Genomic DNA, 24,631 nt, shown 5'->3' on the forward strand with positions numbered 1-24,631 from the left:
TCTCTGTACTTGTGTGATTAGCATAAAATCAATATGGCTGATGGCATTGTGTTGTAAATGCAGAAGAGGAAGGAGACTTGTATTCTCTGACCTTCCTCATACCTATGGGGGGGAGGGTAAATAGCTAGCCAGGTACAGGAAGAAAAAAATTAAATTAAAATATTTTCTTATACTGATGAACCTTTTACAGGCATTTGTCCCTATGGGAACTACCCCTTCCCTCCTGAAAGCATGTAGTTAATGTATGTATCTCTAAACAGAAGGCATAAACTTATGCTGTGATGTCAGGTTTTTTTCCCCTCCCATGTATAATTAAGAGTATATAAACAGCCCCTGAACTATTTTTGAGGGCTGCACAATTTGGGTCTGTGGCCCTGTGTTAGCCATATGTGGCCGGCATATTTAATAAATTTTCTCCTTTAATAAAACTTTTCAAAAACTTACTTGGACTACGTGTCTCTACAAAAACCCATGGAATTGTGGATTGGGTACTTTATAACAATATCCCTGATAAGATGCTAAAATTCTCAACAAAGTATTAGCAAACCATATTCAGCAATACATTAAAAAGATCATACATCATGATCAAGTGGGATTTATTCTGGGCAATAAAGGCTGGTACAATATTCACAAATCAATAAACATGCTTCATCACATAAACAAAATGAACGATAAAAATCACACAATTATATTAATAGATGCCGAAAAAAGATTTTTTTTAAGTGAAAGGAGGGAAGATAGTGAGACAGAATCCCTCATGCACCCCTACCAGAATCCACCTGGCAACCTCCATCTGGGGTCAATGCTCAAATCAATTGAGCTATCCTCAGCACCTGAGGCCTACATGCTTAGACCAACCAAGCTATCCTCAGCACCAGGGCTTGATGCTTGAACTAATTAAGTCACTGGATGCAGGAGAGGAAGGGGGGGGGGGAGAAGCAGATAGTCATTTGTCTTGTGTGCCCTGACTGGGAATCAAACCTGGAACATCCATACACTGGACTGACACTCTATCCACTGAGCCAACTGTCTAGGACCAGAAAAAACCATTTGGTAAATCTGTTGAGGACTGAAAAATCAACAGAGTATTTTGCAGTTTGGACAGAGGTGCCGGGAGCTGACTGTAAGCTGACAGTCTGCCCAACCTTCCCACCTCACCTGCCTGATTAAGTTACAAAGTGCTGTGCTTTAGTACTCGTCCCACCTCCCATGTTCCTTAGAAAGAGTAGAAGAAAATTATTAAAGTTGTGTATGTTAAGTACTGGTGAGGGTTTTTCTGCACCTGGTGGTTTTCTTGTGTTGCCTTGGAGACATGATTGATTTGCTAATGGTGACCTAGTCCAGTAAATAAAGAAGGATGTTTTCTGGGGGTTGCCATGATTTTGCGGCTTGACCAGTGACAGATCAAGCAATCCTGTCTCATACTATTCATCACCAGAACGCTGCAGCCCTGCATAAACAGTTTCAACTTTCTTGGGAAGCAGCACGGCAGATTGTTAAATCCTGTCCAAGGTGTCCAATACTACAATCTGTCCCTTCGTTTGGAGTTAACCCTTGAGGTCTCCTATCAGGACAACTTTGGCAAATGGATGTAACTCATATAACTTCATTTGGCAAACAGTCCTTTGTCCACGTTGGAGTGGATACTTATTCTGGATTTATAGTAGCCTCTGCCAGAACAGGAGAGGCTTCTAAGCATGTTATAGCTCATTGTTTGTATGCATTTTCTACTATTGGACTTCCTAAATTGATTAAAACTGACAATACTCCTACATATGTAGGGAAAAGCATTTACTATATTTTGTCAAACCTTTCGAATTACGGGCATTTCTTACCATCTTTATTTTTATTTATTTATTTTTTTTACAGAGAGAGAGTCAGAGAGAGGGATAGATAGGGACAGACAGAAATGGAGAGAGATGAGAAGCATCAATCATTAGTTTTTTGCTGCGACACCCTAGTTGTTCATTGATTGCTTTCTCATATGTGCCTTGACCATGGGGCTACAGCAGACCGAGCAACCCCTTGCTCAAGCCAGCGACCTTGGGTCCAAGCTGGTGAGCTTTGCTTAAACCAGATGAACCCACGCTCAAGCTGGTGACCTCAGGGTCTCTAGCCTGGGTCCTCCGCATCCCACTCCAATGTTCTATCCACTGCACCACTGCCTGGCCAGGCTCTTACCATCTTTTTTTTTTTTTTTTTTTTTTTTTTCCTGAAGCTGGAAACAGGGAGACAGTCAGACAGACTCCCGCATGTGCCCAACCGGGATCCACCCGGCACGCCCACCAGGGACGAGGCTCTGCCCACCGGGGGGGTGATGCTCTGCCCCTCCCGGGCGTTGCTCTGCCGTGACCAGAGCCACTCTAGCGCCTGGGGCAGAGGCCAAGGAGCCATCCCCAGCGCCCGGGCCATCTTTGCTCCAATGGAGCCGTGGCTGCAGGAGGGGAAGAGAGAGACAGAGAGGAAGGAGGGGATGGGGGTGGAGAAGCAAATGGGCGCTTCTCCCATGTGCCCTGGTCGGGAATCGAACCCGGGTCCCCCGCACACCAGGCCGACGCTCTACCACTGAGCCAACCGTCCAGGGCCAGGCTCTTACCATCTTTAAAGCCAAAGTATTATTAAAGTGTACCCAGCAAATATTTATTTATTTATTTTTGTATTTTTCTGAAGCTGGAAACGGGGAGACAGTCAGACAGACTCCCGCATGCTCCCGACCGGGATCCACCCGGCACGCCCACCAGGGAGCGATGCTCTGCCCACCAGGGGGCATCGCTCTGTTGCGACCAGAGCCACTCTAGCACCTGAGGCAGAGGCCATAGAGCCATCCCCAGCGCCCGGGCCATCTTTGCTCCAATGGAGCCTTGGCTGTGGGAGGGGAAGAGAGAGACAAAGAGGAAGGAGAGGGGGAGGGGTGGAGAAGCAGATGGGCGCTTCTCCTGTGTGCCCTGGCCGGGAATCAAACCCGGGACTTCTGCATGCCAGGCCGACGCTCTACCACTGAGCCAACCGGCCAGGGCCCAGCAAATATTTAAGGTCAATTTTAAAAAATATAAAAGGGGGAGTCATATCCTGTAACTCCTACAAATCTACCTTATCTTTAAATTTTTTCTTCTGAATTTTGATGTACAGGAGACGCCAAATGTCTTTCTCCTGCAAACTTCTACCCTCTTTTATTTATTTATTTTTTCTTTTCTTTTTTTCTTTTTTTTCATTTTTCTGAAGCTGGAAACAGGGAGAAACAGTCAGACAGACTCCCGCAGGCGCCCGACCGGGATCCACCCGGCACGCCCACCAGGGGCGGTGCTCTGCCCCCCAGGGGGCGATGCTCTGCCCATCCTGGGCATCGCCATATTGCGACCAGAGCCACTCTAGCGCCTGAGGCAGAGGCCACAGAGCCATGCCCAGCGCCCGGGCCATCTTTGCTCCAATGGAGCCTTGGCTGCGGGAGGGGAAGAGAGAGACAGAGAGGAAAGTGCGGCGGAGGGGTGGAGAAGCAAATGGGCGCTTCTCCTATATGCCCTGGCCGGGAATCAAACCCGGGTCCTCCGCACGCTAGGCCCTCTTTTATTTGATCCAGCTAATAACATTGTTTTGTCTTTTTCCAAATAGCTCCAGATATATAGGCAGATAAGGACCCTCAAATCCCTCAGTGAGATCTTCTGAGCATGGCTTTTAAGGTCTATAATGACCAAGAGGCAGACAAAGCCCAAAAGAGATCAGGTAAAATACCAGCTCTTGGCATACACCCTTAAAGGCTCCAACACCCTGAAGGGGCCTCATAGGACTCCATCTGGGCCCTTCTTCAATAGTGGAAAGGAACGTCATTAAGCCAAACCCTGCCAAGCTTACATGCCTTTGCTGTGGGAAAAAAGGGACACTGGAAGGTAAGCTGCCCCCTCACTTTTCTAAGGGAGGGTTCAATCTCTTCCAGCCCTGCTCCAGCCACCTGTGACCTAACCTTGCCCAGACTGCTGGTACTTGCCACTGAAGGTTAAAGGTGCACAGGGCCATCAGCACCATCTCACATCACGTTGGACAAGCCTAGGGTACTTCTTCTAAGTAGCAGGTAAACTGATCTCATTTCTTATGGTCACAAGGGCCACTTACTATGTCTTGCCTGAATATTTGGGTTTTTACTCATCCCTCAAAGATCTCTGTTGTGGGTGTTGATAGTTCTATTTTCTGCTGCTTTGTTTAATATATAGTGTCTCCTTTATTCCCCTTGCCTCAATGCCCCATGCATATTTTAGGCTGGGACCTACTCCTAATTTAGAGCTCTTTTTCTCTTTTTTTCCAACTTCTATTACAAATTTACCTCTGCCATCCAGCTTTAGTGTATCCCAGGCTGTATCTCCTCACCATCCCACAGCTGGAAAGCTCCAGGGAAAGGCCCCCTAGGTTTATCTCTCCAGTTTTGAAGAAAACGGAAGCTCCATCTCCACACATGCTGCAGATGGCTTTTCCAGTCTACCTGAATCATTACCAGCTAGAAGCAGCAGTCATTGAGACTTGGATGCGAGCTGCAAAGTATAGAAATGTGACAACAATTCCAGTGCCATGTGGACTTCTGGACTCCTGCTCCTTGTGTCAGTTCCTAATGGACTGAACTGGGGTTGAGTTGCATTTGCAGGAAATTTGGAATGGTGATGGTACCACCATGGACTTGGTGAAATTACATTAACATATTAAGGACATTTGAAATAGTAAAGACTCTTATTATAGATCCTGCTGTACTGGCTAAAAATTTGCTTGATTGGCCTGACCTGTGGTGGTGCAATGGGATAAAGTGTCGACTTGGAACGCTGAGGTCGCCAGTTCGAAACCTTGGGCTTGCCTGGTCAAGGCACATATGGGAGTTGATGCTTCCTGCTCCTCCCCTTCTCTCTCTCTCTCTCTCTCTCTCTCTCTCCCCCCTCTCTCTAAAAATCAATAAATAAAATATTTAAAAAAATTTGCTTGATAATCTAAAAGGCTTTAATCTCTTTAATGTATTAGAATACTTGTTTGGGTATCTGTTAGCATTGGCTATACTAATTTTGTGTTTGTTCTGTATTTTTTCAGTCTGCCTCCAAATTAGAATCTGGGAAACTAGGAAATCAGATGAGTGCAAATCTCAGCACACAAATTAAAAATAAAAAATAAAAGGGAGATATGTTGTGGACTGTAAATGGCAAAAAGCCTTTGTAGATTCAAGGCTTAGGAAAATGCTAAGTTCTCCCCCCTTCACCTCCATATTGGCTATGATGTTGAGTATTTGCACTCACTTCACTTGCTTGCTTAAGTTGCTGGAAGCAATTTACATGCCCTTCTTCTTACTCTTTGTTTATTCAGATGTTGGTTGATTTCACTTATGCATGGTAGGGGGATTCCTGTTTATGCCTTGGGAGAGTTCCTGTTTTAGCATCAGATGTGTAACTTTGTATCAAGGACTTCCTTGATTTGCATATGGTAATATAATAAAGCAAATTGGGGCTATGGGGCACTTGGATATTGCCATCAGCATTGAAGAGTACTCCCGATCCCATCCTTTTTTCTTAATAATAATTCTGTTTTCTTAATTCTGCACCGTTCTCACTCAAAACCCAGAATTAGGAGCCGCGCTGGTCTGCAACAGGCCAGGGCAGGAGTTACTGCTGGCAAGGAGCTGTGGAATCCTCCCGAAATCCATCTTATATATGTCTTTAAGTCTTTGTGTATTTTTCATTCATTTTTGCACCATTCCTGCTTGAGACTCTGGAATAGACTCTCGTCGCACAGGTTGTGGCATAAATCCAGCACCCATTTATGATCAAAACTCTCAGCAAAGTGGGAATACAGGGAACATACCTCAACATAATAAAGGCTATATGTGACAAAACGACAGACAGTATCACACTCAATGGCAAAAATTAAAAGCATCCCCTTTAAGATCAGGAAAAAGACTGAAGTGTCCCTTTTCACCACTCTCACTCAACATAGTTCTGGAAGTCCTAGCCACAGCAATCAAATAAAAAGAAGAAATAAAAGGCATCCAAATTGTAAAAGAAGATGTAAAACTCATTATTTGCTGACAACATGATACTGTACATAGAAAATCCTAAAATCTCAGTCAAAAATTACTAGACCTGATAAATGAATTCAGCAAAGTGAGAGGATATAAAATAAATATTTATAAATCAGTGGCATTTTCACAGGTCAATAATAAACTGTCAGAAAGAGAAATTAAAGAAACAATCCCATCCACTATTGCAACAACAACAAAAAATAAAGTACCTAGGAATAAATTTAATCAAGTAAGTAAAAGACTCATACTTAGAAAATTATAAAACATTGAAAAAAGAAATCAAGGAAGATACAAACAAGTGGAAGCATATACTGTGTTCATCAATAGAAAGAATTAACATTATTAAAATGTCCCTATTACCCAAAGGAATCTATAGATTCAATGCAATTCCTATTAAAATACTAATGGCATACTTCACAGATCCAGAAAAAATATTAGAAAAATTTGTATGGAACCAGAAAAGATCCTAAATAACCTCAGCAATCTTGAAAATGAAGAACAAAATGGGAAGTACTACATTTCCTGTGATCAAGTTATACTACAAGGCCAATATAATAAAAACAGTCTGGTACTGGCATAAGAACAGGTATACAAATCAATGGAACAGAACAGAGAGCCCAGAAATAATTATGCCTTCATGGTCAATTAACATTTGACAAAGAAGGTAAGAGTATACAATGGAGTAAAGATAGTCTCTTTAAAATATGGTGTTGGGGCCCTGGCTGGTTGGCTCAGCAGTAGAACGTCGGCCTGGCATGCGGATGTCCTGGGTTCGATTCCCAGTCAAGGCACATAGGAGAAACAACCATCTGCTTCTCCACCCTTCCTTCTCCCCTTCTCTCTCTCTCTCTCTCTCTCTTTCTTTCTTCCCATCCTGCAGTCATGGCTCAGTTGGTTCAAGCACATTGCCTCCACCTCAGGCACTAAAAATAGCTCAGTTGTGAGCATGGCCCCAGATAGGAAGAGCATCAGCCCAGACAGGTTGCTGAGTGGTCCCAGTTGGGGCACATGAGGGAATCTGTCTCTAGCTCCCCTCCTCTCACTTGGAAAAAAAAAGAAAAAAAAGATGGTGTTGGGAAAATTGGACAGGTACATGCAAAAAAATGAAACTAGACCACCAACTTACACCATTCACAAAAATAAACTTTAAATGAATGAAAGATTTAAATATAAATGTGAAACTATAAAAGTCCTAGAAGAAAACATAGGCAGTAGATTATAAGACTTCTCTCAAAGCCATGTTTTTGCCGATATATCTCTTGGTCAAGGGAAATAAAGGACAAAATAAGCAAACGGGACTATATCAAACTAAAAAGTTTTGCATAGCAAAAGACATTATTAACAAAATAAAAAGACAACCCACTCAATGGAGAACATATTCTTTGATACATCTAATAAGGAATTAATAACAAAAATTTATAAAGAACTTCTAAAACTCAATACCAGGAAAGTAAACAATCCAATTTTAAAATGGGCAAAAGAAATGAATAGACACTTCTCCAAAGAGGACATACATGTGACCAATAGGCATATGGAAAAATGCTTAATATCACTAATCATTAGGGAAATGCAAATTAAAAGCACAATGAGTCTGACTGGTGGTGGTGCAGTAGATATAACATCGACCTGGGGCACTGAAGTTCCAGGTTTGAAACCCAAAGGTCTCCGGCTTGAGTGTGGGATCATCAGTCTTGAGCACAGGGTTGTTGTCTTGAGCTTGGGATCATTGATGTAATCCCATGGTCATTGGTTTGAGCCCAAAGGTCGCTGGCTTTAAGCTCACGCTCCCTGGCTTGAGCCCAATTTTGCTGGCTTGAACAAGGGGTCACTAGCTCGGCTGGAGCTCCTGGTCAAAGCACCTATCAGAAGCAATCAATGAACAACTAAAGTACCACACTACGAGTAGATGCTTCTCATCTCTCTCCCTTCCTTTCTCTGTCTGTCTCTCTCTTGGAAAAAAACAAAACAAAACAAAACCCACAATATGTTATCACCACACAGCTGCCAGAATGACTCTCATTAACAAATCAAGGAACAAGAAATGTTGGCGAAGGTGTGGAGAAAAGGGAACCCTCCTGCACTGCTGGTGGGAATGCAGACTTGTGCAGCCACTGTGAAAAACAGTATGGCATTTCCTCAAAAAGTTAAAAATGGAACCCAGCTATCCCACTTCTAGGAATATATCCTAGGAATCCCAAAACACTAATTCAAAAGAAGAATGCACTCCTATGTTCATTACAGCATTGTTTACAATAGCCAAGATCTGGAAACAGCACAGGTGTCTGACAGCAGATGAATGGATAATAAAGCGGTGGCACGTTTACATAGTGGAATACTATGTGGCCATGAAAAAGAAAGAAATCTTACCTTTTGCATCAGCATTGATGGATCTGGAGATTATCGTGCTAAGTGAAATACGCCAGGTAAAGAAAGACAAATAGTACATGATCTCACTTATACGTGGAAAGAATAATAAACACAATAAACTGAAGAACAAAATATAAACAGAGGCAGGGTCATAGAGAACAGATGGACAGCTGTCAGAAGGAAGGGAGAAGAGGGAACAGGATCAAAGAAGGTGACAGGATTAGCCAAGTTAAATATACATAAATACAGACAACAGGGTAGCAATTCCCAGAGGGAAAGGGGGATGGAGATAAAAGGAGGGAGGCAAGAAGGTGAAATGGGGGTGGAAAGAGACTGCATGGGACATGGGGAGCGTGATGTGGTGGGTAGAGGGTGTTATATTGAGTGGAATACTTGAAACCATTCAACACAATAAATAAAACAAAATTTTTTTTTTGTATTTTTCTGAAGCTGGAAACGGGGAGAGACAGACAGACAGACCCCCGCATGTGCTGGACCGGGATCCACCCGGCACGCCCACCAGGGGGCTATGCTTTGCCCCTCCGGGACGTCGCTCTGTTGCGACCAGAGCCACTCTTGCGCCTGGGGCAGAGGCCAAGGAGCCATCCCCAGCACCCGGGCCATCCTTGCTCCAATGGAGCCTCGCTGCGGGAGGGGAAGAGAGAGACAGAGAGGAAGGAGAGGAGGAGGGGTGGAGAAGCAGATGGGCGCCTCTCCTGTGTGCCCTGGCCGGGAATCGAACCCGGACTTCTGCACGCCAGGCCGATGCTCTACCACTGAGCCAACCAGCCAGGGCCTAAAATAAATTTTTAAAAAAATGTACAAACTAGCAAAAGTGATTCAAGAAGATATGGAAAATTTGTATATATTTATAACTAGCAAGGAGATTGGATCTGTAATAAGAAATGTCCCAATGAGGAAAAGCCTAGGGTTAAATGGCTTTACTGGTGAATTCTACCAAATTTTAAAGATGAATTATCACCAGTTATTATCAAACTCTTCCAAAACATTTGACAATAACATTAAAAAAAATTTTTTTTTGAGAGAGACAGGAACATCAAGCTGCTCCTTTATGTACCCTGGCTGGGGAATTGAACCAGCAACCTCTGTACTCTAGGATGATGCTCCAACCAACCAAGCTATCTGGCAAGGGCTTAATTTTTTTTTTTTTTTTTAGAGACAGAGAGAGGAAGGGAAAGAAAGGTGAGGTGGAAGGGAAGCATTCATTTTTTGTTCCACATAGTGCATTCATTGGTTACTTCCCTTGTATGCCTTGACTGGAGATCAAACCACTATCTTGTTTCCGGATGACTCTCTTAATCAAGTGATCTAACCAGCTAGGGCTGACAAGAACATTTCTTAGCTTATTTTTACCCTTATACTTATACACTAAAACCAGACAAAGGCATTGGAAGAACAGAAAACTAAAGGCCAACATCTTTCATGAATATAAGTACAAGAATATTTTTTTTGTGTGTGTGTGACAGACACAGAGAGACAGAGAGAGGGACAGATAGGGACAGATAAGGGAGAAAGAGAAGAAGCATCAATCCTTTGTTGCAGCTCCTTTGTTGTTCATTGACTGCTTTTACATATGTGCCTTGACTGGGGGCTACAGCAGAGCAAGTGACCCCTTGCTCAAGCCAGCGACCTTGGGCTTCAAGCCACTGACCTTTGGTCTCAAGCTAGTGACCATGGGGTCATGTCTATGATCCAACGCTCAAGCCAGCAACCCCACTCTCAAGCTGGTGAGCCCGTGTTCAAGCCAGATGAGCCCGTGCTCAAGCTGGCGACCTCGGTGTTTCAAACCAGGGTCCTCTGCATTCCAATCTGACGCTCTACCCACTGCGCCACCACCACCTGGTCATGCTAAGTGCAAGGATCTTAAACAAAACACTACCAAACCTAAATTCAATAACATATTAAAAGGATTATACACTATGTCCAAGTGGGATTTATCCCTGGAATGTAAGAATAGTTCAACATACAAAAATGAATCAATGTAATACACCACATTTATGAAATAAAGGAAGAAAAAAACATCATCTCAGTAGACGCAGAAAAAGTATTTGACAAAATGTAACATATTTTTATAATAAAAACACTCAATAGTAGCATTTGAGATCTTACTTCCCATAAATTGTCATCAGTTTTGGCTGAAATAAACTCTTTATATTTAGCGCGTACATATGTGCGAGAGAGACAGACAGGAACAAACAGGAAGAGAGATGAGAAGCATTAACTCAGTTGTGGCACGTTAGTTGTTCATTGATTGCTTTCTCTTCTGTGCCTTGACTGGGGGCCTCCAGCAAAGCCAGTGACCCCTTGCTCAAGCCAGTGACCATGAGGTCATGTCGATGATCCCACGCTCAAGCTGCTTAAGCCTGCAACCTTGCGCTTAAGCTGGTGAGCCCATGCTCAATCCCAATGACCTCAGGCTCAAGCCAGCTACCCTGGAGTTTTTTGTTTGTTTGTTTGTTTGTTTGTTTTCTTGAAGCTGGAAACGGGGAGAGACAGACAGACTCCCGCATGCGCCCGACCGGGATCCACCCGGCACGCCCACCGGGGGCGACACTCTGTCCACCAGGGGGCGATGCTCTGCCCCTCCGGGGCGTCGCTCTGCCGCGACCAGAGCCACTCTAGCGCCTGGGGCAGAGGCCAAGGAGCCATCCCCAGCACCCGGGCCATCTTTGCTCCAATGGAGCCTTGGCTGCAGGAGGGGAAGAGAGAGACAGAGAGGAAGGAGGGGGGGTGGAGAAGCAAATGGGCGCTTCTCCTATGTGCCCTGGCCAGGAATCGAACCCGGGTCCCTTGCACGCCAGGCCGACGCTCTACCGCTGAGCCAACCGGCCAGGGCCTACCCTGGAGTTTTGAACTTGGGTCCTCAGCATCCCAGGCCAACACTCTATCCACTGCACCACCACCTGGGCAGGCTTATATAAACTCTTATAAATAATTTTAAAACGGATTCAATGGGAACTTTTTTTGTGTGACAGTGACAGAGAATCAGAGAGAGGGATAGATAGTGACAGACAGGAAGGGAGAGAGATGAGAAGCATCAATTTTTCATTGCAGCTCCTTAGTTGTTCATTGATTGCTTTCTCATATGTGCCTTGACAGGGGGGTGCAGGGACTAGAGCAGAGTGAGTGACCCCTTGCTCAAGCCAGCGACCTTGGGCTCAAGCCAGTGACCCCACGCTCAAGCTGGTGAACCTGCACTCAAGCCAGTGACCTTGGGGTTTCCAAGCTGGGTCCCAGTTTGACACTCTACCCACTGTGCCACCACCTGGTCAGGCTCCACAGCTTTTTAAAAAAATATTCATTTTATTGATTTTAGGGAGAGACAGGTGAAAGTGAGAGAGAGACAGAAACATTGAGCATGTGCCCTGACCAGGGATAGAACTGGCAACCTCAGCACTTCTGGACAATACTCTTAACAAATGGGAGTCCAGTCAGGACACAGCCAGTCTTTTTTTTTTTTTTTTTTTTTTTTTGTATTTTTCTGAAGCTGGAAACGGGGAGAGACAGTCAGACAGACTCCCGCATGTGCCCGACCGGGATCCACCCGGCACGCCCACCAGGGGCGATGCTCTGCCCACCAGGGGGCAATGCTCTGGGGGTCGCTCTGCCACGACCAGAGCCACTCTAGCGCCTGGGGCAGAGGCCAAGGAGCCATCCCCAGCACCCGGGCCATCTTTGCTCCAATGGAGCCTTGGCTGCAGGGTGGGGGTGGAGAAGTAAATGGGTGCTTCTCCTATGTGCCCTGGCCGGGAATTGAACCCAGGTCCCCCGCACACCAGGCCAACGCTCTACTGCTGAGCCAACCGGCCAGGGCCCACAGCCAGTGTTTTAAAGCTGTCAGCTATATTCCCATTGATCTCCAGAAATGGTTTTAATATATTGCTAAAAAAGCATGTTGCTTTAAAAAAAGAAAATATATATGATCCAGTTTTTGTTTAAAAACGTTTTTTAAAGGCACCACTTACTTTACATATGCATTCATTCATTCCTTTAATAAATATTTATTGGCTGTCTACTACATGCTAAGAATACAATAGTAAAAAAAAAAACAACAAAACGCTCTCATTAATAAATATCCTTGCTCTCATGGAGTCGACATTCCAAATTATGGAGACAAAGAGAGTTGTGTTTGAGAAAAAGTGGAGATGTTGAATATGTAGGTGTGATATATACGGAGGAATCGGAAATAAGGGAAAACAATTGGAACTCCTCCACATATATGAGGCATTTAAAGCCATAAGACTGGGTAATTTTTGTAAAGTTTGTATTTGCTTAATAAACTTGGGAGAAAATGTGGAAGGGTGCACTGAGAGACTAGAGCAGGGGTCGGGAACCTATGGCTTGCGAGCCAGATGTGGCTCTTTTGATGGCTGCATCTGGCTTGCAGACAAATCTTTAATAAAAAAAAAATAACGTTAAAAATATAGAACATTCTCCTATATTACAATCCATTCATTTCCTACCGCTCATGTTCATGGCTGGAGCCAATCACAACTGTCCTCTGGGACAACACCAAATTTTTATTGGATAATGCGTAAGGTACACGGGTGGGGTTGTAGTATGGCTCTCACTGAGTTACATCTTCTTTATTATATGCGGCTTAAGTGTCTGTTTGTCGCCAATAGCTTATTGGTTGCTTGCGTAACTGTACTAGCCAATGGGGTGAAGTTGCCACGGCATTCAAATAGTTCCGCCTTCTGGCATGCCACCTCACAAACTGAGGTTAAAGATTGGAGCAATTATTATGCTGTTAAGAAATCTTAACACCAGAAGGGGTCTTTGCAATGGTACAAAACTAGAGGTTCTCCAATTGAAAAATAATGTCATAATAGCTAAGTCTTTGACTGGCTCCTCTAAAGGTGAAATACATGTCATTCCAAGAATTGATTTGGCTCCATCTCAAACAGGGTTGCCGTTTCAATTGAGACGTAGACAATTTCCTGTAAAACTTGCCTTTGCTATGACCATCAATAAGTCTCAGGGCCAAACGCTTAAGCATGTTGGCATTTTTTTACCTGAGCCTACATTTGCACACGGTCAACTTTATGTTGCCTGTTCAAGAGTTCGTGAAAGAACGGACGTAAAATTAAAAATAATTGATGGTCCTCTGCAAGGCAAGCTTAAAAATTATGGAAAGATCGGCCCCGGCCGGTTGGCTCAGCGGTAGAGCGTCGGCCTAGCGTGCGGAGGACCCGGGTTCGATTCCCAGCCAGGGCACACAGGAGAAGCGTCCATTTGCTTCTCCACCCCTCCGCCGCGCTTTCCTCTCTGTCTCTCTCTTCCCCTCCCGCAGCCAAGGCTCCATTGGAGCAAAGATGGCCCGGGCGCTGGGGATGGCTCTGTGGCCTCTGCCCCAGGCGCTAGAGTGGCTCTGGTTGCAACATGGCGACGCCCAGGATGGGCAGAGCATCGCCCCCTGGTGGGCAGAGCGTCGCCCCATGGTGGGCGTGCCGGGTGGATCCCGGTCGGGCGCATGCGGGAGTCTGTCTGACTGTCTCTCCCTGTTTCCAGCTTCAGAAAAATGAAAAACAAACAAACAAACAAAAATGATGGAAAGATCTACACAAGAAATATTGTACAAAGAGATCTTTGACATGTGAATTAACATTTTATTATTTAAATCACCTTTATTTATTGAGCTAGCGGTAGCTCTTAAGAAATGTACCGCCAGTGGTTTCCTTCATTGCACTCTACTTTAAGCAATTAAGCAAGTAGAAGGGGGAAACCCCTGGGGCAGTAAGCAAAGGGGCGTCCTCGCCGCCTGCCCTGGGTAATTTAGTTTGAATTAGCAGACACCTTTGCACAAATCATTTTAATTACAATTTATAATATCTAGAACAGCGGTCATTTCGTATGACCGCCGGGCTTTCTAGTTTTAAAATATGTGGTGTTCATGGCTCTCTCAGCCAAAAAGGTTCCCGACCCCTGGATTAGAGAGAAAGATCTAAATTCAAATCTCAACAATTCGTCTCTTGGAAGGTTACCAGGCTCTCAAAGCCTGCTTATAAGATGAAAAGAATAAGTTTTCCAAATGGCTTCACCACTGCCACCTCCTGGCTTTTCAAAGCTGCCGTGAAGTTGGAATTTCCAAGATAGAAGTAGCGTCCTGAAAGCCCAGGCTAAAGCCAGGACAGCCGTATTGATAAGGAAAGGTGGGAAAGCGTTGCGACCGCAACCCATCCACACTTAGGGAAGGAGGCGACTTCCATTTTGGGAGGCAGCAGGCGGAGCTCTAACATGTTCCTTAACGGACGGCCTCCGAGGACACCACCGGAAGAGCGATTGAGTGATAAGAGCGGCAGGAGGAGGCAAGACTCCTAGTCCCGCCCCCAGGTTCGGGCTCCACCTCTCGGCCCCACTTCCGCCGGGCGAGCGTCGGTAGGCGTCGCTGTCGTAAATGGGGGTCTGCGGTTTGCCGCATCACGGAAGATGGCGGCTGCGACTTTGAACGGGGCCGTGGGCTCCTCGAACCCGGGACCTTCTGCGGCCTCGGGCGCAGTGCTGCAGGCCGCGGCTGGCATGTACGAGCAGCTCAAGGGCGAGTGGAACCGTAAAAGCCCCAACCTTAGCAAGTGCGGGGAAGAGCTGGGCCGTCTCAAGGTAGGGGTGGCCGGGGGCACTAAAGGAGTCTAGACCGAACCGAGCTCCGGGCCGCGGTAGAGACCTCGGTGCCGATCTCAGCAAGACTTCACCTAAGAGGGTGAAGGATTCGTAACAGCCAAAGTGCAGACTAGCAGGGTTGAAGACGTAAGAGGGGCCTGGAACCGACCAAATGCGACCCGCGGTGCGGGAGTGATGGAGATACTGGTTTTAGTACAACCAACCGAGTGAGAAGTCAAAATTTTGGTGCTGGCAGGCCTAACTGTCTGGCGTGGCATGATGGGGGTGTCGGAGTTTTTCTGGTGGCGGGTTCTGGATAAACCAAGTGGGGGATAAGGACAGGATAGGATAATGAAAGAAGGCTGAGATGATGGTGTGTATGGTGTAGACCCGAGTTTGGGTATGGGGCGCTTAGGGATGCATCTGTGGGGATTGGGAGGCCAGCCAAATTGTGAAGGCTGGACTAAACCTCAAAAACCCCCACATATTAGAGGACTAAAATGGGGTTCAGGGTGCTTCACACCAAATGTGTTTGGGAAAGTACAAATACTGTGGGTTGGACTAAGTCGCTAAGGGGGAAGTGACAGATAAGAAGTGATGTGTGGGTTGTACTGTACTGGGGAAGTTAGCGTCCCTCCCTGCCTGGCGTGGATTTGGGGTTGGGGAAGGTCTGCCTAGAACTGAAGGTGCTAGTGACCTCGCACCCCCTTGATTTCATTGGGTCAGGCATGGAGTTGGTTTCCTGTTTTCCCAGTAGAGCTATTAATAATTGTAATGTGGGTAATCCTGAATGAGCACTCACAGTGCTTTATGAGGACTGACTCTATTAATGCTCATAACAATCTTATGAGTAAAGGATGATGATGAGATACATTTTCTAGGTTGGAAAACCAAGGCCTAGAAAAGGTGAGTAACTATTACTTGAAGTCCCATCTTCTTTCCTTTCCATTCTTTTTTGTCAGCTGGTTCTGCTGGAGCTCAATTTCCTGCCAACCACAGGAACCAAACTGACCAAACAGCAGCTCATTCTGGCCCGTGAGTGTCACTGGTGTTGGTGGGGGGTGATGCATTGGGGGATCATGGCAGGAATGGTAGCAGTGATGGTCAGGAGAAGGACTCAGTCACCTCCTGAGAACCTGCCCTGTCACCCACAGGTGACATTCTGGAGATTGGGGCCCAGTGGAGTATCCTACGCAAGGACATCCCCTCCTTCGAGCGCTACATGGCCCAGCTCAAATGCTACTACTTCGATTACAAGTGAGGATGGACTCTGTCCCTGACTGGGGTGGTGCTTGTGGGGTTTACATGGCAGCTCTTTGATCCCTTATGCGCTAGCCACTTGACTGATCTCATTTTACCTGGGCACTTCCCCTTTATCTAGCTCCATCCCCAGAGGTTGCAGGGCTAGGGGGTTGACCTGGAGGTCCTGAGTCTCTGTTGGCCTCCAATCTGTTCCCCCCTCAACATTCCCACACTACATTTCCCCTTCCCAGTGTAGCCACTGTTACCTTTCTTTACTTACTGTTTTTTTTGGGGGGGGAAGGGAGAGAGAAATGTTGATTTGTTGTTCCATTTACTTATGCATTCATTGATTCTTTTATGTCCCTTGACCCGGGATCGAACCCGCAACTGTGGCTTGTCGGGATCACTCTCTGACCAACTGAGCTATCTGGCCAGGGCCTAACCACCATCACCTTTCATCTGCCCTGGCCCCAGCCTTAACCCCTTGGATCATTGCCCACCGCCTCCATGGCAGCCAATAGGATTTTTGCAACACTAAAATTTGACCATGTTGATCCTATGCTTAGAAACTGTCATGGCTCTCCATAGCCCTCAGGTTACAGGCCAGGCTTTTTCCTATGACTTTCAATGTTGTGTCAGCCCTCTTCCTAGCCTTTCCATCCCAGCCCTGACCCCTCTGCCTGTGCTACCCCATCCCAGGCCTGTCCCTCCAGCTAGAATGTGAGTCTCCTAAAAGCAGAAGGGTCTTTTTTTTTTCTTTCTTTTTTTTTTTTTTTTTTGTATTTTTCTGAAGCTGGAAATGGGGAGGCAGTCAGACAGACTCCCGCATGCGCCCGACCGGGATCCACCCGGCACGCCCACCAGGGGGCGATGCTCTGCCCATCCGGGGCATCGCTCTGTTGTGACCAGAGCCACTCCAGCGCCTGGGGCAGAGGCCATGAGCCATCCCCAGCGCCCGGGCCATCTTTTGCTCCATCCAATGGAACCTCGGCTGCGGGAAGGGAAGAGAGAGACAGAGAGGAAGGAGAGGGGGGAGGGGTGGAGAAACAGGTGGGCGCTTCTCCTGTGTGCCCTGGCCAGGAATCGAACCCGGGACTTCCGCATGCCAGACCGACGCTCTACCACTGAGCTAACGGGCCAGGGCCAGAAGGGTCTTGATCACTGCCGAGGCCCAACTTTGCCTCGAATGGGGCCAGGCCCAGGGCATGGACTCAATGGATATGTGATGAATATAAAATTGAATGATTTTGTAACTCAGTGGTACCTGCATGGGTTCCTAGTTCAAGTATTTATCGGCTGAGAAGGAGTAGGAATCATATCATTTCTACTATTAAGTTGATGATGTGGACGCGCAGATGCAAACACTGGGGGATCAAGAATTTGACATTAGTTCCTGACCAGGTGGTGGCGCAGTGGATAGAGCATTGGACTGGGATGTGAAGGTCCCAGATTCAAGACCCCGAGGTCGCCAGCTTGAGCATGGGCTCATCTGGTTTGAGCAAGGCTCACCAGCTTGAGCCCAAGGTCGCTTGCTCGAGCAAAGGGTTACTTGGTCTGCTGAAGGCCCGTGGTCAAGGCACATAAGAGAAATCAATCGAAGAACAACTAAGGAACCTCAATGAAGAATTGATGCTTCTCATCTCTCTCCCTTCCTGTCTGTCTGTCCCTATCTGTTCCTCTCTCTGACTCTCTCTGTCTCTGCCAAACACACAAAAAAAAGAATTTGACATTAGCCCAGGCCAGTTAGTTCAGTTGGTTAGAGCATTGTCCTGAAATAATAAGGTTGAGGGTTTGATCCCTGGTCAGGGTACACACGGGAAGCAACCAATGAATGCACAACTAAGTGGAACAACAAATGAATGCTTACCTTCCTCCTCCCTTCTCTCTTCTTTCCTCTCTCTGTTTCTCTAAAAATCATTAAATAAAAAAGCCCTGGCGGTTGGTTGCAGTGTCATCCTGAAGTGCAGTGGTTTCTGGTTTGATCTCCAATAAGGGCATACAAAGGAACTGCTCGATGTTCCTGTATCTCTGTCTCTTCCTGCCTCTCTGTTTAAAAAACAAAAAAGGGAAAGAAAAAATTTGACATTAGAGCTCTGGCTGGGCAGTTCAGTTGGTTGGAGCATCATTGTGATACACCAAGGTTATGGGTTCAATCCCTCGTCAGAGCACATACAAGAATCAACCAATGAATACATAAATAAGTGGGACAACAAATTGATGTTTCGCTCTCCCTTTCTCTCTGCCTCCTTTCCTCTCTCTCTCTCTCAAAAAAAAAATCAATAAATTATTTTAAAATTAAAAAAAAAAAGAAATTGATACCAGAAGTCAGACAAACCTGAGTTTGAATCTGATTTTGCTAATTCCTCATTATGTGATCTTCTGCAAATGACCTTACCTTCCTAAGCTTCACTTACCCCCTTAAAAAAAGGGTGATGATTCTTTCTTTCTTTCTTTCTTTCTTTCTTTCTTTCTTTCTTTCTTTCTTTCTTTCTTTTTTTTTTTTTTTTTTTGCGATAGAGAGGGTTAGATAGGGACAGACAGACAGGAGCAGAGAGAGATGAGAAGCATCCATTCTTTGTTGCGACACCTTAGTTGTTCATTGATTGCTTCCTCATATGTGCCTTGACCGAGGGGGCTAGAGCAGAAAGAGTGACCCCTTACTCAAGCCAGTGACCATGGGATCATCTATGATCCCACGCTCAAGCTGGTGGACTTGCACTCAAGCCAGATGAGCCTGTGCTCAAGCAGCGACCTCAGGGTTTCAAACCTGGGTCCTCTGCATCCCAGTCTGACACTCTATCCATTGTTCCACTGCCTGGCCAGGCAAAAATTAAGGGTAATGATTCTTTTTTTTTTTTATTTTCTTTTATTTTCATTTTTCTGAAGCTGGAAACAGGGAGAGACAGACAGACTCCCGCATGCGCCCGACCGGGATCCACCCGGCACGCCCACCAGGGGCGATGCTCTGCCCACCAGGGGGCGATGCTCTGCCCCTCCGGGGGGTCACCATGTTGCGACCAGAGCTATTCCAGCGCCTGAGGCAGCGGCCACAGAGCCATCCCCAGTGCCCGGGCCATCTTTGCTCCAATGGAGCCTTGGCTGCGGGAAGGGAAGAGAGAGACAGAGAGGAAAGCGCTGCGGAGGGGTGGAGAAGCAAATGGGCGCTTCTCCTGTGTGCCCTGGCCGGAAATCGAACCCGGGTCCTCCGCACGCTAGGCCGACGCAAGGGTAATGATTCTTAATATCATAGCTAACACTTATACAGTGTTTATTTGGGCCAGGTACTATTTTAATCACTTTAGGTTAAACCATTTCATTCACTTAACCCTTATTTACTTAACCCACCTTGATAATACGGATACTATGGTAATACCCATTTTACAGTTGGGAAGACCGTAGCTGAGTCACTTGACTAACGTGAGGTTACTTGCTTGAACTCATACAACTTGTGACTTCTTTTTTTTTTTTTTTTTTTATTTAAAAATTTCTGAAGCTGGAAACTGGGAGGCAGTCAGACAGACTCCCTCATGCGCCTGACCGGGATCCACCCGGCACGCCCACCAGGGGGCGATGCTCTGCCCATCCAGGGCATCGCTCTGTTGTGACCAGAGCCACTCCAGCGCCTGGGGCAGAGGTCAAGGAGCCATCCCCAGTGCCCGGGCCATCTTTTTGCTCCAATGGAGCCTCGGCTGCAGGAGGGGAAGAGAGAAACAGAGAGGAAGGAGAGGGGGAGGGGTGAAGAAGCAGATGGGCGCCTCTCCTGTGTGCCCTGACCGGGAAGTGAACCCGGGACTTCTGTACGCCAGGCCGACGCTCTACCACTGAGCCAACCTGCCAGGGCCTGTGACTTCTTCATACCTCTTTAAACATCAGTTTCATTTGAAAACCCAGGACTCAGTACCTCTCCAATGAGACAGCATGGGACAATCAATCATTAGGGTCCCTGCAACCTGGAGTGTGCAGCTCAGTAGGTACCTAAGTTCTTCTTACCTTGGTTCCCTCACCTTGGTTTGCAGGGAGCAGCTCCCCGAGTCAGCATATATGCACCAGCTCTTGGGCCTTAACCTCCTCTTCCTGCTGTCTCAGAACCGGGTGGCTGAGTTCCACACTGAGTTGGAGCGGCTGCCTGCCAAGGACATCCAGACCAATGTATACATCAAGCATCCTGTGTCCCTTGAGCAAGTGAGTCTTGGGGACGGGAAGGGGAGGTCCTAGCTAACGAGGGTGGTACAGGTACAGACATTAGGAAGAGTTCACTGGAGGCGTGGGTAGTCCATCTTTCAACCCATAGACTCGTTTATTTGTCCAACAAATATTGAGCCTCAGCCAGGTGCCAGGCACTGTGATTGGTTTTCAGACTGTACAGTGAACAAAGCAGATAAAATCGCTGGTCTTGGGAGCAGGACATTCAAGTGAGGAAGCAGACAAAAACCCAAAAAGATTAAGTAGCCTGTATAGGTCTGTCATATGTTAAGTGCTATGAAAGCAAATAAAGCAGGAAGGAGGGTGGAGAGTTGGGGGCAGAGGTGATTTTTAATAACTGTGGTCAGGGAAAACCTTACTGAAAAGGTGAAATTTGAGAAAGATTTGAGGGGGATGAAGGCCCCAACCAAGTGGACTTCTCAGGGAACAGTGGTCCAGGTGGAGGGAGCAGCTAGACCAAGGACCCCAAGGCAGAAACATGCCTGGTGTGGCTGAGGGGTAGCAAAGAGGACAGTGTTTCTAGAACAAGGTCAGCAGGGTCAGAGAAGAGCCGTAGTACCCAAGGTTTAGAAGTAGTTCCTAGGGCTGAGGTCTCGGGAGGATTTGGCTGTAGGGAGAGGTTGGAAGAGGAGGCAGTTCAGGCTGGCAGCATAGCTTGGGCAAAGGAGGAATGTGCTTGCTACGCATTTAGCTCTCTCTCCCTCGTGTGACTAAAGAATAGATGAGATGATTACATACTAGCCTAGAGCAGCTTGGAGTGTGTGTATTTGTGTGTGTGTGTAAGTAAACCAGAGAGGGCTTCCTGGTAGAGCAGGTGCCCATTCTGCATAGGAAATGGGCGTTGTAGCAAAGTGGAGTTTCTGGAGGTACTGGGAGTATGGTGAAGCCTCAGTGGGTAGGCCACTGTTCTGCCTCTGCTTCATTCTCTCATCTTCCCTACTTTTCCTGGTCTCTGCAGTACCTAATGGAGGGCAGCTACAACAAAGTGTTCCTGGCCAAAGGCAACATCCCTGCTGAGAGCTATACCTTCTTCATTGACATCCTGCTTGACACCATCAGGTGCATGGGGAAGGCCAGGGCCCTGTGGGGTTTGGAAAGAGCTCTGAATCTGAAGTCAGGCAGCCCTTAGTTGAATCCCAATCTGGCCACTTGTGATCTGGGTGGCGGGGCTGGGCACATAAGTTTTCCTTTTCCATGAATTGGAACTGGTCATGAAATTGTGGAAAACTGCCCTCATCTTTTTCTGGGCTATTTATGAGTGTGCCTATATGTGTCAGACCCAAAGCATGGATTTGGCAGCCAGACAGTATGCAGCAAACAGGGACCATGCTGCCTCCTAGAAGTGGTCTACGAGTCACGTGACCTCACTTCAGCTCACCTAAAGTGAAGCACTTAAGTTCTCCCATTCTAAATGGAGTCCAGCTAGCCCCTCAGGTTGCTTTGTGCACAAGTGACATCACACAGGCAGGTGAGCATGACATTTACAAGCCCCTTGAGGAGTAAAATGATGTCCAGGTGATGGCAGAGTGCCAGATTGAGATGGCTTTCCATTCCTTAGGTGGCAAAGCCAAGCCCAGGGAGGTGGTAGGAATGAGGAGAGTAGTTTCATGGGTTTAGGGTTTTGTTTTGAAGGGGGAAAGAGAGAAACATCAACTTGTTCCACTCATTCATGCACTCATAGTTGACCACTATTTGTGGCCTGACTGGGGATCAAACCCACAATCTTGGCGTATTAGGATGATTCTCTTCCAGTGGAGCTACCCAGTCAGGGCTCTGGCTTATTTTTCATAATGAAATATTTTATTTTTACTTACTGATTTTAGCAAAAGAGGGAGTGAGAGAGGAACATCGATCTGTTCCTATAAGTGTCCTGACTGGGGATTTAACGGCAACCTCTGCACTTCAGACAATGCTCTAACCACCGGAGTTATCCGGCCAGGGCTAATCATGAAATATTTTGACTCTTCAAAATCAACAAGGAATAAAAAATTAGTGCCCACATACCTACTGCTTGGCCTTAGAGATAAAACACATCAGAAATGGATGTACCCTCCCTGTCAGTTTTTCCCTAGAGTTAACCCCTTTTCCCGTTTTAGTGATTTGATGCCTTTTTTTCCATTCAGTGATGATCATGATGCCTCCTGGCAGGGGTGCAAGGAACCACTTTGGGACTGGATCTAGAAGTGGGTGCAGCATCCTTTGTGTGTGTGTATGGGGGTGTTTTGTAAATAGACCCCCTTCAAGGAATCCCAGGCTGGCTTTCAGATATCTTGAAGTCCTCGTGGCTGAGAGTGGAATTCAGGGTAGGGCCTGGAAGCCAGAGAGACCTGGACGTAGCCCTGGCTTTGCAGCTCTGGTCAAGTTCCTCCCTTTCTGTCTGACTTTCCATTGGTTAGACAGAACAGGTAACAAACATATTCTAGTAGTCACTGCTGAACTGAAGTGTCAGAGCTTGTGTGTGTCAGACCAGGGAGGACAGAGCCTGGATCTCTGTCTGCTCAATAGTAAGAATTTCATCTTCCCCCAGAGATGAGATTGCCGGATGCATCGAGAAGGCCTATGAGAAAATCCTCTTCACTGAGGCCACCCGGATCCTCTTCTTCAACACACCCAAAAAGATGACGGACTATGCCAAGAAGGTGGCTGGGGTGCAAGGGGTCATGGGACCAAGGACTGCACTCACTAGTATCAGTGGGGGGGGGGGGGGGGGGGGACTGGAGGTACTTTAGAACAAGACTGCCCAGGTTTAATAATGCAGATATGTAACCTCGTGCAAGTCACTGAACTCTAAGCTTCAGTTTTCTTATCTGTATGATGTGGTTAGAATTTAACATGCGGGATGATGAGCTTAGCACAGCATCTAGCACAAGGTGGACCAAACTGAAAGAGTTGAAATTTGAACTAGAGCAATAGTGATGGCTGATAGTGACTGTTTACTGTGAGCCAAATACTATTCTTAGCATTTTACAGGTATTGATTGAATTTTCATAGCAGACCCAGAGGAGTGTGATTAGGATCCCGTCTCAAAGTGGAGAAACTAAGGCACAGAGAGGTTAAGTTACTTGCCTAGAATTGTGCAGATAGCTTAGGGTTGGTGAGAAAAAGCAAGGCAGGGCCCATGTGGGTCAGTACTGGCTCTGGGGGGTGGGGAGCTAGCCTATGTGATCACCCATCTCTCATCCCTTCTTTTTTGCAGCGAGGGTGGGTCTTGGGCCTCAACAACTACTACAGCTTTGCCAGCCAGCAGCAGAAACCAGAAGATACCACCATCCCCTCCACGGAGCTGGCCAAACAGGTCATCGAATATGCCCGGCAGCTGGAGATGATTGTCTGAGCTCATCAGGCACTGGTGTGGGACAGGGCTGACATTATTGAGAGTGTTGTAGTGCAGGCTTTCCTCCAATAAAGCTGATGGACATTTTCTCTCCTAGGCCTCTTTTTCCCTAGGTGGGATCGTGGGGACATAAGTCCTTATCTCTGAAAAACTTGGATACTTGAGGGGCCCCAGGGGTCAGCCTCTGTTCAAAGTATCAAATATGCCCACTGCAGGAGCCTAGTGGCACTGTGGCTTGCAAGGAAGGTGGGGGAGCACAGGCCCTGGGTAGAGGGACTCCTGCATACAGCTGTGTACACGGGGCCAGGCCAAGGCACTACAGTATTTTAGTGAAGGGGATGAAATGGCCCAATTAAAAAACAGTGAATTAAATTAGTTTTTTCAATGATAGGAGAAATGGAACTCATACGGGCTACCAGTTTGAGACCTCTTGAAACAAAAGGCATGGGTCCTGCCATGGGCTCCCCTTTGTTCCCACTCTACCTGAGCCAGTGATTTATGACCTCCCACACCCCCAGCCTATGTTTCCTGCCTTCAAATTGTTGAGGTGTTTGAGGCAGAGTCCAAATCTGGCTGAGCCAGTGAGGGATTTTCAAGTCTTCCAGTCAGTTTTCCTAGCTGTAAAATGGAATATTCACTCCTGCTTTCCAGATTGATGTGTGTGCTAAATACCCTTGAGCTTGACACCAGATAAGCTCAAGAAATGGGGCTGATGGTATTAAGAGGAATGAGACCATCTCACCCTGGGGCCCATTAGTCTGATGAATGGAACCTCCATTACTACTGCTCTGAGTTCAACCTCCTGTTTCTAGGATGTGGTG

General features: G+C 46.6%; 1 protein-coding gene across 1 annotated transcript; it reads left to right on the top strand.

The window, feature by feature from the left end:
- Positions 1 to 14,668: 14,668 nt before the first annotated feature.
- PSMD8 (proteasome 26S subunit, non-ATPase 8) lies at positions 14,669 to 23,901 on the top strand. Its single transcript, XM_066243615.1, is given in 9 exon segments — positions 14,669 to 14,743; positions 14,746 to 14,828; positions 14,830 to 15,031; positions 15,994 to 16,066; positions 16,186 to 16,288; positions 20,290 to 20,455; positions 21,435 to 21,535; positions 23,004 to 23,115; positions 23,673 to 23,901. Coding segments are annotated over 9 exon segments (1,053 nt in total). The 3' UTR covers positions 23,811 to 23,901.
- Positions 23,902 to 24,631: the final 730 nt, after the last annotated feature.

Source organism: Saccopteryx bilineata, chromosome 9, assembly GCF_036850765.1.
Source record: "Saccopteryx bilineata isolate mSacBil1 chromosome 9, mSacBil1_pri_phased_curated, whole genome shotgun sequence".
In the NCBI taxonomy this organism is placed as follows: Eukaryota; Metazoa; Chordata; class Mammalia; order Chiroptera; family Emballonuridae; genus Saccopteryx; species Saccopteryx bilineata.